The sequence below is a fragment of the Typopeltis vanoorti genome, chromosome 16 (genome assembly GCF_054136105.1).
Source record: "Typopeltis vanoorti isolate ZY-2024b chromosome 16, IOZ_Tvanoo_1.0, whole genome shotgun sequence".
NCBI lineage: Eukaryota > Metazoa > Arthropoda > Arachnida > Uropygi > Thelyphonidae > Typopeltis > Typopeltis vanoorti.
This window is the reverse complement of record NC_143564.1, coordinates 42,813,394-42,832,932: the sequence shown is the minus strand read 5'-3', so window position 1 is coordinate 42,832,932 and position 19,539 is coordinate 42,813,394. Positions and strand designations below refer to the sequence as shown.

The 19,539-nt window shown below is 34.2% G+C and overlaps 1 protein-coding gene across 2 annotated transcripts in view; it reads right to left on the bottom strand.

Moving 5' to 3' along the window:
• Positions 1–5,258, bottom strand: part of LOC150097975 (vascular endothelial growth factor receptor 1-like) — a 354,137-nt gene extending 348,879 nt beyond the window's left edge. For both annotated transcript variants that reach the window (XR_016549608.1, XM_090406574.1), the window contains exon 1: positions 4,805–5,258. Coding sequence is in view for 1 of the 2 variants with exons in the window: in XM_090406574.1 (XP_090262700.1) it covers positions 4,805–4,901 (97 nt within the window). In the remaining variant the exon portion in view is untranslated. The remainder of the gene's footprint in view (positions 1–4,804) is intronic.
• Between the last annotated feature and the right edge of the window lie 14,281 nt (positions 5,259–19,539).

Sequence of the window (19,539 nt, the reverse complement as noted above, 5' to 3'; positions counted from 1 at the left end):
ATAACCACTCATCTTGTGTTTCTTCAATAACACCTTCTTCCAAACTGCATGCCTTACCTCTTGATTCACCCATTTCGCACCTGCTCTATTTAATCTCTTGACCTATGGAATACATTCTGATATTGCCTCCACCAGATAGTTATTCACTAGGGCACAAGCAGCTTTGATATCCTTTCCATCCAGTTCCTCATTCCAAGTTATTGCCCAAAGTTGTTTCCTGAGCTTTTCATAATGTTCAGCCTTATAATTCCACACATATATCCCTTTTCTAACAGAAGTTCTCATATGGCTGGCCACCCTGCAAGTGATCACCGCGTGGTCATTCTCACCAACTTGTGGAAGATCTGACACTCCATTTATAATATCATCTGATGAGATGATCAAATCCAGTATACCTGGATCGTCGTGTACTCACTGTTACGTACTACCAAAGGTAATTGTCTTTGAAAAACTCTAGAAATTCATTCTTTGCCTCAGATGTCTCTTGATTCCAGTCTATATTATCATAATTAAAGTCACCTATAATCATCACTCGTTTCTTGCTGATCAGGCTAATTTGCTTAAAGATTGATTTTTTTTTTTTTTTTAATTCCACTTTACGATACCAGACGTATAGCAACACCCAACTAAATATTTCATCCTGTTCACCTCTACCTCGCACTATACCGCCTCAATATCCTCATCTAACTGTGTCTCCCTTATATCAACAATTTTGGGGCGAATAAACTCGATCAATGCAATAATTTCATTCCCCTTATTTCGGATACTTCTGGCATCAGCAAATAAACATAACAAATCATTTCCGGTTCTACAAGTCCTACGGACATCACTTCTCCCATGCGACTCTTCAATGCCTTCCCCAGTCCCTTCCTCTATATTGCCACCGATTCTACAACTTTTCTCACACCAAACTCTCCCTTCCTATCCCAGGCCATCTCGATCATTTTTTTCTCACACTCACCTCTGAATCCAGCATACACGTTTGATGAAGTTGTCTCCCCGTCCGCCCTGACTTCCTCCCGTTTCCCTGTTTGTGTTGTTTCCATCCTCATTTACTTTACTCATTATACTCACCTCTCCTTGGTTTTTGAAATTACAAACCGCTTATAACTATTTCATTTTATTAACGAAAATAAAATGAAATAGTTATAAGAAGTTTGTAATTTCACAGAAAAACAAAGTAGGAAAACTGCGCAGCGGTTGATTCACGGTCGCTAAAAAAGCGTCGTATGAGGCGAATGCAGCGTTGTATAAATGGGCATTGGTCATACTCGAAGAGCGTCGTATGAGCGGTTCGTCTTAATGCGGGATATTACTGTATAATATTATTTTTCTTTTCTTGTGGTTTAAAGTAGTCAGTTATTTCTGTCAGATGAATTATTTTGAAATCTATTCAATAGCAGCAGTTTACTTCTCAAAAATTATTATATACTTCATAATTTAAAATTATGAAGTATTAGCGTGAAATTATGCCAGACGTAGTTAGTTTGCCAGTAATTTGGCTTTGGTCTCTCTTCAAAAGTGTGAGCTGTATGCGAGTATCAATATTATGATTCGGTGAAAATGATACGCGCAATACTAGATGATTCTCTCCTACAGTATGGCCTTTGCTTATTCAGACTTAAAACTATAGGGAGAATCGTCTGGTATTGCACATATCATTTTCATCGAATCACAATAACGATACTCTCATACAGCTCACTTGCTACTGATTATTTTTTAATAATCTTCAGCACTGATTGAGTCGATCTTGAAATTGTTTTTGCTTTTCCTCCTAGAACTCCAAATTTTCCTCAAAAGCCAAACTGTCATTGAACAAAGTTGTTGAGAATTATAGCCGAAGTTCAACGAGCGAAAACTATGTGGCCAGTTTATTATGTAAAGTGCGTGTGTTCGTCTGGCCGGATTGTTTGCTTTGCGGGATAAAAAAACACTTCTACGTCTATATGAGGCTGGCTAACTCACCTTTATATTTTTTTAATATCTCCCACCTACGAAAGATTTTAAACCTCGTACATCATTACCATGAGCGGGCTAAGAATTTTTTCATTTTATTTATTTGTTGTGTGTTTTATTTTTTACAATGGCCGGAAGTCGTGCTTTTGAAACCAAACATGAAACTTTATCAAGACACTTCATTTTTCCAATAAGTAAACGGGGAACCGGTCTTTCTGCGGGTGATGAAATTTAGTTCCATCTAAATAAAATCACAAGCATTCATGTCCACGACGAGATTCGAACCCGCTGCAAGTTTGACAGCTGATACGTTAACCACTTGGCCAACTAGCACACGATATTGGAAAATTCTTGCATGTTCTTCACTTTCTAGATGGGATTCGAACCCATCTATCCATCCATCATTCCAACCGAAGTCATTGTCTAGGCCAACTTAGTTAAGGAAGCTGAGGCAGAGTTATGATTATTCTCGTACAGAGGTTGATTAGGTAGCGTTCATAATGTTATCCTAATGGACTAAACTTTACTCGTGGTAAGCTGAAAGTTTCCAAAAAAAAAAAATCTAATACATCACCAATCCCACAAAGAGTGCAGTCTGTCCCTCATTGTGGGATATTGCACAACTCTCCAACATTTGCTTGGGGTTTGTATTCCATTTTTGTCACTTTTTATAGGTGGGATTCAGGAAAAAAAAACTTTCGTAGTTTTTTTAAGTCAGTAGATTCAAAACAATTTTATTAAGACGTAATTAGTCGATTATCAAAATTAGATTGTAAGGGATGAACAAGCTAAAAAAAAACTCTGAATGTAGTTAGTTAGCAAAGGAAGTACTATATAAGAAATAGTTGAATTATTGATAATATACTGAGAAAGAGGTATATACTAGTTTATCAGTTTATTTGTGGAGTGCTGGTTTTCGTGAAGTTGATTAGGAACTTGGAATTGGGTATGCTTGTAAACATTTGTTTATTTCCTACTCTTGGTCAATTTTTTATGTATGATTTCATTGCGATAAGCCATTTTGATAATTAGTAAATAAACGTATGTTGGTTATCGTTTAAATTATTTCCACTGTGTGGCCTTTCGACTATTATCAGTGACGAATACATGCGAGAAATCTGGGGGGGGGGGGAGGATTTATTGTAAAGTTTATGCTCAGAAAAACTTTTTATATTTTGCAAAAATAAATTTTTGTATATTTTTAAAATAAACTGGAACGTGAATTAACTCCTCTTCAATTCTTATTAAATCCATTCTTATATCTTCACCTCCTCTTGACTAGGTAGATGTAGATTGAAAATGCCCACATTTATAGCGCTATACAGAAGTTTAGGATAAATTTAAAACTGGATAGGTTAAAAATATTACACTCCTATCTCTGATACGCAGAGCCGGAGCTACACATTTCAAGGAAGGCGAATATTTTTTTCAAGTAGCGAAATGACTAACAGAATATAAAGTTCTTGTGAAAGATAAGCGCCTCTTTATGAGTGGTCTTAAGTAAGGTGGTATACCAGATGGCTTTATTCATAAGAGGAAATCACTGATCTTAAACATTGGAAATTGTAATTCTAGAAAAGCAGCTTCTGGCACAGGAAGTGAAAGACGGGCTTGAATGAACGAAGAAATGGAGTTAACAGGATAAGCTTAAAGTTGGATTGTGAATGACCCTTGATTGGATGTGATCATGATTTGAAGAAACCCGTTATCTTAAAGAAGACTAACTAGGGTTGAAGATTTAATATCAGCATTTCATCATCAATGATTTCTTTGATTATTAAAAGACGCTAATATTTCTTTCAAAAAACAGTAAACGGTTACTGTGTTTCTCTAAGTCAATCCCTACCTCAGTAGGTAGAATCTGTATTCTCCCCTTTTATTCTGCTGATTTTCACGACGTAATTGAAAACAAATGTTTCAGTCTTCCCGTTTGTCTCTTTACTCACTGATCACATGAACAAAGCTAAATCTATCATCCTTACCTTACATTATTAAAATAAAGAAAAATGCAATATATAATGCAGATCAATATAATAATATCTCTTTTCATAATTTAGTTTGTACACGGATATGCTGAAAGGTAATTCCCTCTACCTTATAAAATCCTAAATGTTAAACCAGTTGGACTAAGTTTGTAACTGTAAAATTTTTGGACTTTCTCTTCTATAAAACAGTTATTACTGCTTCTGTTGTTGTTGTTACTGCAGGATTTTAACAACGACCGGCCCAAGTGATTTTCTTATGCTGTGTAATAGATCAACATTGAGTTCCTACTCAAATCATAGGATAGGTTAGCAAAATAAAAATGGGATAATATACTTTAGATGATCAGTGAATAAGCGATCAGACACCAGTAAAAAAATAAATAAATAAAAAAAGTGAATGAATGAATGAATGAATTCATCGAAGTCCCCATGCCTGCGACTACAAAAAATCTTCTTTAATACCTAGGTAGTTTAAGTACAGTATCTGTTAGGATAGCAGAAAATTTGTTATCACTGCTACTTCTGAGATAGACGGCAAATTTGATTTGTGAGATTTGTATTGTATAATAGACAAGATGTCCTGACTTTGTCTCTCCTGTAATTCCCCGATTTATTTTCTCTTAAATCTTTCCGTGTGATAAATTAAAAAAAAAAAAAAAAAAAAAGGCACAGTAGGAAATCAGAGAGATTGAATAGCTTTTGTATAATTATGAATATTACTTAAAATGGTGCGACTTACTTTCTTCTAGTTGTTTATTTTTTGAGAAAAAAGCATATAAACATTGAGGCTCTTGCATAACATAATTATATATATATTTTTTTTCTAAATTCACTTTGCTAACCACATTTAGAGAGAAACTTACCGGATAAGATGCTTGAAGTTATTAAGGCAATGGTAGAAAACACATTGTTGAATATCACACTTCGTTTTGATACTTGAGACATTATGGCAATCATCATATCACTTAACTAGTGTATAACAGAAATTTCTAACATGAATAACCTTGTAGTTGTTTTTTTCAATGAAAATTTCTTCTTCCGATTGATAATCGGCATAGCATTAAAAATAATAAAATAAAAACTGATTTCGTTGTAGTAATATGGACATCCAGTAAACGACTTTTAGTTTTATCATAGAAATGTTCACATGGATTTCCACTTTCTTAAAAAGGTTGTCACTGTCATCGTGATAGCAACAGCAGAATTAAATCGCTCTGTTAAAGAGCCAGATTCCGTGAGATTTGTGCGAAGCAAATTTGCGACAGCGGTGTACTTCCTGTGGATAATGCCAGGACACAGGAAAGGAAACGAGCTCAGCTGCTCGTGAAGCTGTTTGCTACAGTTCCGACTCCTGCAGGCAGCCAGCCGTGAAGTACCCAGTATCGCTTCCAATACAGAATTCGTGTTCTCGGTAGCCTACCGGATGCTGCCTGCACTATGTTGAGTCACAATTTGGCTTTGACAAGAACCCGACGCTTCTCTTTCGGTTGAAAGCGTCAAGAAAATAATCTGATCATAAGTTTAAACTTATGATAAGATTATTTTCTTGATGCCTTCAACCATGCTTATCAATACCACAAATGCTTAATATTAACCATACGTAGCACATATTGAATGGAAACTCGGAAACTTAATGTTTGCGGTTTAATAACATTCCACTACCTCGAACAGGTGGATTAAAACGCGCAGCTAATATGTAAACAATACCGAATTTCTTATAAGTAGCACGCATTAATCACAACGTACAATTTTATGATTTACCCAATAATTCAATACTGATTTCAATTTACGAGTCTGCGGATCTCTATTTACGATCTTGAACGACTTAATTTGCATAGCATTTCAAGAACCTGTAACCTAGTCTAATATAATCTTAAAATTTCGTGGGATTTGTTGTCATTGGTATACTATTCCAGCATAATGCATTTGTATTATCTCGGTACATCGTAAAAGCAGATGTTATGGCGAAAATAATTTGTCTGAAATTGTTCATTACAGTATTTTTAATTAAATTTTTAATTACATCGAGGGAAATGATATAATAACCTGTTATATTCAGTCACATCAGATAATGCGATTGGATTTGTTTTCATAAGCTGATTATTTTATAAAAAATTAAGAAAAACTACACGCATTTTAATTCTGACATTAAAATGCGTGTAGATTTTTACTACATGCTCCTTAGTTTTAGCTGAACTTTCGCTGATCAGAACAGGTAATATTCTGAACTACAGAAAGTTTCGAAAAGCAATTTATGGTATACGAAACTTACATGACCTAAAGAATAATTTGCCATGGCATGATTGAAGACAAATAACTCTTCTGTTTTCAGATAGTGTCCCCCATTGTTGCATTTTATTGGTGTTTAAGACCTGGTAGCGCAGTTTCGAAGTTTCTGTAGGTAGCGGATAAATGCTAAAATTCATTAAAACGAAAGGATACCGCCAGGACAGTGGCGTACCTAGGGAGGGGCGATGGGTGCGGTCCGCACCGGGTGGCGTATTTTATATTTAGTTATAGCTGTAAAAAACAACTTGTTTACTTCATAAGTTTACTATTCGATTTCCACGAATTATGAATTATCCACGAAATATCAACTTATGCGGCCTCCTTTATTACTGCCTAATTTAAATATGGCATCCAATGGTAAAAAAGCCCCCACCTATAGTTTGTCTCAATTACAATTATTTATTTATGTTTATTAATTTATAAAAACCACCATTTGTTTGACTTAGAAAGGGCGGCAAATTGGAGACCGCCCCGGGCGGCAAAAGTTCTAGGTCCGCCACTGGGCCAGGATTGAAATTGTGGCAAGGAAAAAATATACAGATGATCGTTTCATAACGTAACAGAAGATTGACAAATGAGAAAGAGGAAAGAAGAGCTGGAAGACTGCTGGAAATGATTATAAGATACAAAAAGACTGATAATGTTCTAAAAAAAAAAGTGGCAGCTTTTGTTCCTTCGATGTTAAGAGCGGTACTTTATGCGTTTATTAGTTTTGAATTTAGTTTTCAATCTTTCCTTTCTTCCTGACAACCATTACTTTTGTTTTTCTTTCGTTTTCATTTCTTTGATATTATCAAACATATCCCGAAGAATTTCCTTCCACGATTCACATAGCCATACTTTGCCTGAACTTACAGTTCGGAAGTTATGTATATAGCAGAGCTATATCAAAACAGCATGTAATAAGGTACTTATATATTATCTTCTACAAATGTTATAAATTTTGAAGGAAATATTGCGTTAATATGCACGTTAAATTTTTTTTAAAAAAAGTATAATGTTTGTATAATTAAAATAAAAAAAAGTTATAATCTGAGCAACATACTTAAATGCGAATACACGCATTTAAGTATGTTGCTCAGAGTACTCGTGAACAGATAAAAACCTATCAAAACAGCATGACCATCTACTTTAAAAACTTATGGCTGTCACTCTTACTCATCATTTATTACTTTACAACCTGGATAAAAGACGATATTTACCTAAGGAATTGGGTGACAAATGCTGAGTTCTGTATGAGTTGTCGATATGGGTGAACAACCGTTGTTGTCCTTTTTTTTTTTTTTCTTTAAGAAAAGGAGAGTACTGGAAAATAACGCAAGCAGATGGATAACCAATAAAAGATTAGAAATCGAGACGTAATAAATAGATGAGGCCACTTTCGGAAGCATCATTGGAGGCCTTGTTCTAGTAAAGAGTGTCTCTGTCCTGCATCCAATAGACTACACCTTCAAAAACTCGGAAATGAGAGCGTTTGCCATTCATCCCACTACTCGCGGATGAATGATACTCTTATGACTGTTACTCTTTTCCATCATTTATTAAATACAATGATGGGGGAAGTTTTCGAGTGGAATAATAGTCTTTTTATTCGAAGTTCTACGTGAACTGCGAGTAAAGAGGCTTTCTGTAATTAAAATTATACATTTCTATAATTTTGGTTCTCTGCCCATAGTACCAAAATTTCTTATATTAATCCTGCTTTTCATACAGCAGGAGGAGAGGCTTTTTTTTTTTTTAAATATACATTTCAAGAGCTAAAGGAATAATTTTGACTCCATCACCATTTTACGGGGGGGGGGGAGTTGGACTTAATCAACTTAACATTTCTTTAAAAATTCGCTTGCACTGCATATTGGTGGAAGAATGAAGTTTTACGGTAAATGTATCACGCTGATCTATTTTACTCCCTTATTACTTTAGCATCTTTAATGAAGACCCTTTTTCATTTATAGGTATTTTTTCCTTAGATCTTTAGTAAATCTTTTCTTAAAATCACTTGCCATGAGAGGACCTTTCCTCTGGTGTCATTCATGAATGTGTAGTAGATTTCTAAGTACGAGGTATTTCATAAAGATCAAATAAATGCTTGTCACCGAAGCTTCTTTAGGGATAATCAAACATTTTAGAAGACACATAACAAGATTAAAAGGAATCCATTTGTTCACTTTATAATATGGCATATAATATGTCCTTTATAACATATTGACATATACAGATACTTTGATAATACGTTCAACTTCAGTAAGTTCTTAGTAATGGTAGAATGTAAAATACGTTCCTTGAGATATTCTCACGCGAAGTCTGTTGGAATAACTGTGGATAAAGAATTGTTAATTTTTTGAGTAGTTCTTTGCTCTCTTCGTGGATCAGCACCAGTTTGAGGCTAAAGGAGAATTGCTATTTTATCGGAGAATCTCACAAATTCCTCTACAATGTGACGTTTAATTTGTTGCTTGTTTGACCTCGGTCTATGGATACGAATCCCGCATGAAGTATAGATGTTTGTAAAAGCCTGCTCTTGACAAGTTTGTATATCTGCTTGACTTTATAAAGCTTGTAATTTTAGTCAAATAAAATAATGGCATCAGAAGTATAAGCGACAGTTAGGTTTTCTTCCTTACGAATTTCCAAATATTAAATGTTAGATACATAATTTTAGAATATCTGAAAAAAAAACAGCGTTCAATTGTTCGTTAACTGAAAAGAAATAACAGAAATATATAGTAGATTCTTGCGATATAAGCCAAAATTTGCATAAATTAGGTTATTACCTCACCTTTCCAGGGAATCAATATTTTAGCTAAAAACCTAGCCTACGCTCTTCCCATAGTAAAATAGGAGGTTATACAATTTCGTGATGGAAGCGTCCAATGGTTTTCATTGTATACCAGGAAGACAAAGTATCCTTAATTTATACATATACAAACACACGCCATCGGAATGATGACCACATCATAGTACAGCATTCCTGCTTTTTTTTTTTTTTTTTTTACTTCACATGACTTCTACTTGTGACATTGCACACAGAAAAAACTCCCATTACTTATTCTCTTCGTGCTTCATGGCACTAAAGGACGAAATCTGCTTCTTGCAGACACCTCTGTCCTGCTCCACAAATTCAGCTTCTCTCCAGAGTTCCAAACCAGCCATTCTTCTTTGCTTTTGTCATTCTCTGCCAGGTATTAACCTGTTTTGCCTTTTCCTTCTGTAATCCTGGGTAAATTCTTCACTGCAATATAGCATTACCTGTTGGGGAGGAGACTATTATAACAATCTGCTTCCATTAATAAGAATACAAAACAGAATAATTAGAGCCATAACTACTACCGACTTTGCACATTCAACCAATGATCTGTATATCGTTCATAATATTCTACCATTTCAGAAACTATATCTCTATGGTTGTCTGTTATATGTAAAAAGAAACACTGAACGTTTCTTCGTATATAATGTAGACTATGGATTGCGCTGCGGTCGAAACACGCTGGAAGTACGTAAGGCTGACAAAGAAATTTTTCATAAATCTTTCGAGTACATTGCAGCGAGCAGCTATAATAAACTTCCGAATGAAATTAAATCTCTAATCGCAGAATATGTATTCAGAAAAAGATTCAGAAACTACCTTATGGGATTAAAGAATGTTGACAATTATTTTAAACGTATATTATAAGAGATCATTATAACTCATATATCATAACCAATTAAGGTATTGATTTACAAATTGGTTCATTCAATTAGGAATTAAAATATCAACATGTACATCATTATAACTGGTAAGGGAGCCCTCTTAGATGCGGTTCCCGGACTCTCCGTGTCTGTTTTAAGCTAATTACTTTTCTAGTAACCAGTATGGTTACGTCCCTTGGTTACACATATTTGCATTAACTAACTTGCATTACTCTAAACCAATTACTTATAACTTTGAAACCATTCGAAATATATTATATTCTACTTGCATATAGGAGAAAACCTTTTATTAGCCATAATAAGTGTTAGTACCAACAGAATATGATAGTAATACTAGAATTTTATTTTGTAACATTGTACTGTGCATTGAACTGTATTGTGAAATATTGTCATAATTATACAAGTTGAATAGTATAATATGTATAATTTGTATACGTGATGTGAATAATAATAATAATAAACAAATAATAAACAAAATGAATAATAATAATAATAATCCATGTCAAAGCTGCTTTTGGAATATTTTTTGCTATCTATTCTCCAGTACTTGTCCAATCAATTTCCATCTGCGTTTTGTTATTTTACTGGTGGTACGTTTTTACTCATTCAATTTATGTCATCGTTTGTCATACTTTGAGGCCAAAATATTTTAAATATTTTACACACACATTTTGTTTGGAAATTATTCTTATGTTTTCTTAAATTTATGAAGACGTTATCAGCACGTGGATATAAAGATATCCGTTTAATTGATAGACAAAACATTCAACGTTGAAATAGTCTAGAAGGCTTCCCCGTAGAATCGACTCTATGAGAGTTACTCATAGAAGCTATCAGTAGAATTACTACTGATATAAATAAATGTCCATCTTATAATCATTTTAGTATTTACTTTTTTTTTTTTTTTTTACAATGGTAACTCATGTTGCTCGTTGTTGTCACTTGTATTGCCCCAACAGTTAAGTTTTTCTGGAAGGAGTATGTTTCTGAATTTCCCAAAGAAGACTGATTTGGATTTAGTGTGTAAAACTTGATCATCTCATTTAATCCAGTTATTTGCATACGTCTCCTTTGAAACACTAATGTAAAGACGGTAGCTTTCCAAGTTTCTGGCTAGGCAGTGTATTTACTGTAATGATACAAATGAATTGCTGTTTATCCAGCGGTTATCATCCTCTCTCTTTAGAATTTGGCAGCAGTTTAAACAAACCGTATAGGTAAGAAGGCAAGTATGGAGATAAGCATGTTGCTTCCCGACTATTATGCAGTCAGTGATGGGAAACGTGACGCCAACAAACGCACAGTTTTCGGAAACAGAATTTGTTATGGGTTATATTGGAGCAGGGTGACTGACTGGTGTGTTCAGCATTACGCTGTTTCCTTTTGGACATGAGGGGTGACTGTTTACTGTCGTACATATGGTTAATTATGTTTAAAAAAAATAAAAATCCCGTGTGCCGCGCACGTGTAAACATCCATCAATCAAGGATGTGAACTGTGTGCAAATGTACAAAACAGTTAGGGATTTCCATAAGTGACAGTTCGAGTGTATGAAAGCAACACTCAAACATTTGCTCCAAATGAATTATTGCCGGCTAGTAATTAATGATTTGTACTCGTTAAAGTTATTTGGGAAGTTATGTCCGATCGAGAAAAAAAAAATCTGCATTCGATGAAACAAAAAAACCTGTCAAAGTACAGGCTCATCTACAGACTAATATACATGTCAACCAGCCTGTGAATAACTAGAATTTAACGTGTCAGTATCAAAATAATAATCATCCACTCCGAAAATTCATTGGAAAAACACTAAGGAAGAAGACTATTAGAATGTCTTGATTTAAAAAAAAAAAAAAAAAAAAAAATTTACTATGCACAGTAAAAATACAATATTTCTGCAGTACTATAAAATGTTATCGCATCGAAAGAGGCAACTTAGTCATTAATTCAAAATATAAATCCTCAAGACATCCATTTCCCTCGAAATTAATTGTAAAATTAAGATTTTTTTAAAAAACACGGAAACTACTTTTACAAAAAGTTTTAAAATAGTTATTCTCCTAGATAAAGGGGATAAAACATTACCAGATTATTTTTGTTTGAATAATGCACTTTGCCGTCAGGGCAGAATTCGTAATGCTCATGAGAGATTATTCTTTATTGCAATGCAGATTACATTGGAAATAGACGATGCAAAAATTGTTGTAAGAAACTGATCTCAGATGTAGAAATTTTGAGTGTTAGGTCTCGAGGACCCTCTGCACTACATTATACCATCCACCTCCTGCACTATCTAATCTAGCTGTCTTTTTCATGCCCCATGACACAAAGTCGAGATCCATTTTCAGTTACACTTCTTTTGCAACTACTGCGCTTCTCTACCTCTTCCAATCAGCCAACTTTCTTCCTTTTTCTGTCATTTTCGCCAAGTTAGTTTAAGCTCTTCCTCTATTCATTTATCCTTCCATGATCCATGTCAAAGCTAGCTAGTAATTTCTCTGTGCATTCTTTGTACATGATCATTCCAGATCTATCTGTGTCATTTTATTTTACTAGCAGTACTTTTTGTGAATTTATATAATTTATCATTTTTTATACGTTATGATTAAGATATTTTTAATATTTCACGTAAATGCTTTGTCTGAAAACTAATTTGGCCTCCTCTTTCTATGTCGCTTACCGTATAATAACAAAGCCTTCACACTATTGAATATCTTCTTAGTTTTATTACTTGATATTTAGACCATTGCCATATATTATTCAGTCTTCTGAAAACAGTATATTCTTTTGTCAACCCCTGTGTTATCTTTGGCAGTTTCACCTTTAGTATTACCATTAGCTCCACAGTATGTAAAATTCTGTTGCACTTATCATCTACTACACATTATTGTAAAGAAGAGTGGTTTGCTTTGGTTGGTTTTCCTGTTTTGCTGGAGGGAAAAAATCCCGCTACTTTCCTATGAGAATGACTAACTCACCTTCAATTTAAAAAGTCTTCATATCAAGATTGTTCTCACCATGACGAGAATCGAATCCAAGTATTTTTCAGTGGAAAAACGCTACCCCGTCGTAATTCCAACTTTTCCACGGAGACACCGCTTATCTTGCACGTTGTTATTATTATTTAATATACAAGCTAAAATTTCATAAAAACCTTTAACAATCGAATTTTCCCAAGAATTTGTCTTGTGCTTCTTTTATCCTTTTCCAGTTTTTGGTCTCAACGTATTACGTTTGGGCACTTACACTTTGCCTGAAAACTAGAAATGTGCGGTATGTCTGTAGGCTATGTTCATGCGGGCGGTTAAATGGAAGAAAAACCCAAATTATCTCCATATGAGGCAGACTGTCACTGTTAGTCTTTATAAGGATTCTGTGAACTCGCAGAACCATTATACCCATTTTTCCTCTTTGTTGATAATATTTCAATGGTTGGGAATCGAATACTTTTCAGCTAGTAAAATTCGATGGAATTACCAACGAATTGTGATGGTAGGCAAGAATTTTGCGAAGTGGTAGTTACAATACTTGTTTACGACAAAAGCTATTTTTTTCTCTGCAGTTTTTTAGCGCTATAAACTGACTCAGCACGGTATCGATAGCCGATGCAAAATAAAGATTAATGCAATATTTTTAAGTTAAAAATACAGCTGAGCTTCGTATTCACTGTGTTCAGATTCCTCATTTATGTCACTAGTCTCTTTCTCAGTACATCAGAAATTTCCGTCAGTTGATTTCCGTTACTAGAATTCATACTAGATAAAGGTCGACAGTTTATTTCCGTTGGAACAGAAAGAAGACAAAGACGAACTAACTAACAAGGCAAACCATATCGCAGTAGACTACCAAATAAGATAGGGAACAATTTAATGCGACCAAAATGAACTCAAATTATTCCAAGTGGGTGCAGTATAGAGTTAAACAACTAGTTAAAAGTGGATGATCAAACTCATACTGCAGTTCTTTTCCAACATGATTTTATTACTAATTATATGTAAGATTATTTGTAGTGTAACGGTTTTTGCAAAATCCTGAGGGTTTTTATTTTGGAATTAACACAAGCAATATTTGAGTTTTTTAATCCTAAAATTACAGATCTCAAGTACTGATTTCTAAAGGTCTATCAGTGGTCTTGTGAAAGACCACTGCCTACCAAACCGGTTGCAGAAACATCGACGCATTTTCTACGGTTGCTCTTTGATTTTATTATTCAAAAATTATACTTATTAGTGAACTGTTTTTAAGCATGTTTTAAATAATATATCAGGATTTTCTTTAAGAAAGGAAACGCTGTATTTAGAATTTTCAAATTTTCCCCCACCATCCTCGATTCTAATATCTCACTTTTTTATTGTGAAATCGGATGCCCAGCTCTCGGTCATTTGAGCGAAAGGAAAGTAGCCACTGAATATACTTAAGTTACGCTCCTTTGAAATACTGAAAGAAAATTTAGCATAAAACTTAATGTAAATTGTTTTGGCAATGTAAGTTCAAATATCTTAAAAAGCACAGAAGCTATTTTTCTCTCTGCAGTTTTTTAGCGCTGTAAATTGACTCAGCACAGGTATCGATAGCCGATGCAAAATAAAGATTAATGCAATATTTTTAAGTTCAACTCCGTATTTACTGTGTATTACTCTAGTAATACACAGTGAATAACTCTAGCAATTGGTTAAGTATAAAAATCTCCGAGACTTGCTAAGTCTTCTTAATTTTAATTTTGTTCTATCAAGCAATAGATTTACACTGTTTTATGCCTACAGTACGGTGTTACCAGATAGAACAAAATTAAAATTAAGAAACTTAGCAAGTCTTGGAGGTTTTTATACTTAACCAATTATCCGTCGTATATTATAAAGTTAATTTCGTGGTATTATATTTTCTATTAGCTTTTACTTGGATTCAGAAAATACCGTTTCCTAGCTATGTTCCGGCTATGCACACATTGATTTTGCTAGAAAGTAATCAATGCTATATTATGGAAAAGTAATCTCACCTCCCCCAAACAAAGATTCCGATTCTCTTCCATTCTTAAAGTTCGTACGCACTGCAGAATGAACACTGTTTGTGTTGTCTTTTTTACATTCTGCTCTTTTCCCCCTTGTGTTCACGACAAAACTATTGTTACGAGGTGAGAGGGATATTTTTCCAAAAGTGTCTACAAAAAATTAATTATGGCATATAATTTTATATATTAATCACGCACTTCTTAAAATACGGCGCTGATCTGCCGTATTTTAAGAAGCAAAGAAGGAACTCGTTATGCTTTTGAACAACTGGAGGTTTTAGTTCTTCGGGAAAACGATGTGAAGATATTAACGAGCAATTATTTGTTTATAGGCTTAAGGGAGGGGAGGGGAAAGAAAATGAGTTCAAAAGGTAAAAGTAAGACGGTCCATAGTTATTGCCAAATGTGGGTGTGTGAGAGAGAGAGAGAGAGAGTGACACTGCGGAATGGCATGCTATCATTGACTAAGCTCAAACCCTTACATTATAATCCGAAAAGTCAGAACTAATGCCACTGATCCTCGTTGGTCATTAACTAGCAAAGCTACATACAGAGAGAGAGAGAGAGAGAAGACGGAGCTAATTCGCAACATGTATTTGTTTCTCAACAGAAACAAATCATTCATTTGATTGGGTTGTTATGAGGTTCCACATTGTTTTCATCTCACAGTAGTTGGTTCATTCAGTCATATATCGCGTTGTCCTAAAGTAGAATATCTCTTATTTGCTTTCGATATGATATTCTTAAGATATTGTAGTTGCTTTCAACTCTAGTAATTAATCGGAATATCATGATGTTGCATCACTATGCACTGGATGAAAATTCAACATATTTTGACACCCAAACAACTTAAGAATTTCGCTAGCTGGTTATAGAGAATATTCACTAAATTCCCGGAGAATAGATAGTACACAAGAATGAGATATCCTCTAGGTCAGTACTTCACAAACTTATGGATGTAAAGGCCTCTTTGGAAAAATTAAAATATTTCACAGCTCCCATCGAGGAAAAAAAAATCGTAATACAGACATATATTATTATAATATTTATTGTATTTATATGCAATACAAAACATACACAGGGAATATTGCAGAAATCAAATGCAAATATTACATTTTTAGCATCTTACATACACATTTGACATGCCACACACTTCGTCTTAAAAACATTTTAAATTTGTTTTCATTATTTTTCTGGCCCCCTCAACAAAACTAACGTCCCCCAAGGGGGCCGCAGGCCACAATTTGGGAAGCGCTGCTCTAGGTAATGAAAGTGACCCTAACTCAAAGTACTTATTATAGTGCTATTCCGCTCATCTGGGTAAGACTTGTTTTAACATAAAAATACATTTTTGAACTTTGAATAACAACTTTGGATTCCAATATATTATTATATGGGTATCTCCATGGAGTCAGAAGACTCATCGCTGGAGACCCAAACTATCAAAGCAATATCTATCATACCTCTTCTTGAACTCATTTACAGACGAAGCACTCACACCTGAGTCAGGTAATGCATTCCATTCATTCACCACTCTCCAAGCAAAAAATCTAGTTCTCACGCCCTTGTTAACCACACTTTTCCTTAATTTCCAGGGAGATGACCTCTTGTTCTTCTATCACACAACTGAAATATTTCCCTTGCATCAATCTTATAAAAACCTTTAAGTAATTTAAATGTTTCTATCATATCCCCTCTTCTCCGCCTATCAACCAACTCTGTAATCCACACGCTTTCAATCTATCAATGTAGGGAGCATTTTTTACATCACTCACCAACTCAGTCATTCTCCTCTCAGCCCTCTCTACTAATTCCTCATCTCCAAGGAATCCAGGTGACCAGACTTGAGCACTGTAATCCAAATGTGGAAGTATCAACGCCTTATAAAGAGGAATAACAACCTCTTTATCTTTGGATGTTAGTGTGTTCTTCAATAACCAAGTAATCCTATGTGCTATCTTGGACACCTTAGCAATGTGTCCTTTGAACTTCAACTCCCTATCTACTAATACCCCCAAGTCCCTAGCCACATCAATCTCTTGGAGTACCGTTCCATCAATGTGGTACACAGCTGGTGATCTTTTAACCCCAAAATGCATAGCTTTGCACTTTTCCACATTGAACTGACATTCTTTGCCCACTTTGCCAGCTTATTTAAATCATCCTGCAAACTCTCAACATCGGCTTGATTTCTTATTGCGTTTCTCAACTTTGCATAGTCGGGAAACAACTGAACAAGTAATTTCCTATATCATTTATGTACAAATTAAACAATAATGGCCCAAGCATAGAGCCCATAGTGGAAAAGAATTTTCCACTATCTCCGTTAGGCGGGGAAAAACAGTTTTCCTGCATAGCGAATTTGATCACCTTCTTCATCCTGGACTCTGCTCCTCCATACACTACTTTCTGGTATCTCTGCATAAGCCATTCTCTTATCCATAACACCAGTTTAGTATCCGTCATATATTAATATGATCTTAGTGAATTTCATGTTCTTTACAAATGCGCTACCAGGGAAAAAATAATGGAATCCTAGGATCTATTTGTTTTGAGGAATATTAAAATCGGTTTGACATTGCATAAACGTTTATTTCTATATGACAGCAAAATTTATAATTAAAAGGGGTTGGCATTAAATCGTCTATCGTGCCAATTTGGCAATCACTTTGAGATGAAAACTTTGCCACAAGGAGCGCACGAAATTACACTGGTCTATTTTAGGATAATTACTCAATTCATTAGTTCCTTCAAATTGCGTTACACCACGAAGATATAGAACTCAAACTAGTCTTAGGTTGCGTATAATATCTTCGTTAGCAAAATTCCTATGAACTAATGCATTTCGATACCTTAAATCCAAGGTATCGAAACTAAAGGTAACTTTAGTTTACAGTTAGCGGGATACCGACCATTGTCCTTTCTTGACACTTTTATATAGAAAAATAAAAAAAGACGTCTGTCCTGTGCTGCATCACATCACCATTCATCTTACAATTTTGAAAAACATAAAATAACAATATTATCTGAGTTGAAAACATGAAGGAAAGTGAACTCAAACATTTCATCAATCAACATGTCGAGGTTGTCATAAAAGCATTCTGCTCAAATTCTCACTGTGTCGTCACAGCATGTGATGTTATTTAGAATTATGAGGAAGCTAAAGGCGGAAGGGAACCGTCTCATGCCGCGGCGGAAAAGATCTGTTTCAAGGACTTTTCTTGGAAAACGATTCTCCGAAAGTCCAAAAGCAAACAAACAAAAAAGGGATATGTATAGTTCTTCCAACGTGCAGTGAGGCGCTTCTCACTGCACGGTTGTAATGCACGATCTTTACTTCTATTTCGACATTATTATTTAAAAATATTGATAACATCACATTACGTTATGAAAACCACGAAAGAATTTATCACTTTCATCACTCGTGATTAAAATGCTGCAAAATATGATTGATCCGTGTTAAATTTTCCGTCTGAATAGTATATTAATTTTGGAATAAGTGCGGGATAATGCTACTGACAGTATGAAACATATACTGTACTAAAGTAATAATAGTTTATTCGTATCACACCAACAGGGAGAGAGCTACTTGAAACACACAAATTTCAAGCACGCCTATAAAAAAAAAAACCAGGAGTTCAAGTTTGTCCGTATAATGCTAATTTTGGAAAATATTTTATGAATGGTATGTACACTTTCATTATAATCCATAAAGTAACATGAAAGACAGCTACTAAATTATGCATGTCCTTGAGCCTTGTCTATCTTGCTGGCAAGAATACTTAAATAATGCCAAAATATCTTGACTTTTTTGTGAGTGACTAATGCATAAAAAAACTACTACCTTGCGCATATTTTACACACATTATTTTCCTTTGGACAATTCTATAATCTTGAAAACCTCAAATCTTATCGTATATGATTATTAAAAAATCTGAAGCTTATCTCTAAAATATGAAAAAAGAGCCTAAAATATGAAAAAAGAGCCATGAATTAACAATTAGGCTAATTAGGTTGTCTTTCAACATCGAAGTCGAAACTCCTATATACAGTATATATTAAACTTTAAATAAACCAATAAACTATAAATCGATCCGTCCTCGACAGTAAATCCTACCATTGCTAAGCACTTCAAAAAAGAAGAAAAAATAATAAAATATCTCTAATATCATAATATAATAACCCATTTTAAAAACTGATTTAAGCATTTTGCAGAGTATAAATTTTAACTATTCTGTAATCACGTGGTCTTAGATTTTGGTCTTTATCTTTACTTAATTCATATGACATATAAAATAATATTCGAAATCCGTTTGGTAATTATTCCTTAAATTAGAATAGCATGGTCCTATTTTCGTTCATTCTATCGCTTTGTTATCATTATTCACTACGGCTAGGTGTACATATGAAAATTTGGATTCCCAAATTTTCATAATTTAATATAAAAAATAAAATATAAAATAGTATATATATCATTTTGATTTTTTTTACTCTTGTTTATTTAAATAACACATCTACATATTTCATTAAATTTGTTCTGACAGCGTCATCAGAGTGAATCCATACAACAAATAGAAAACATAGGTGTAAAAATACCTAGAGCCCACCGAA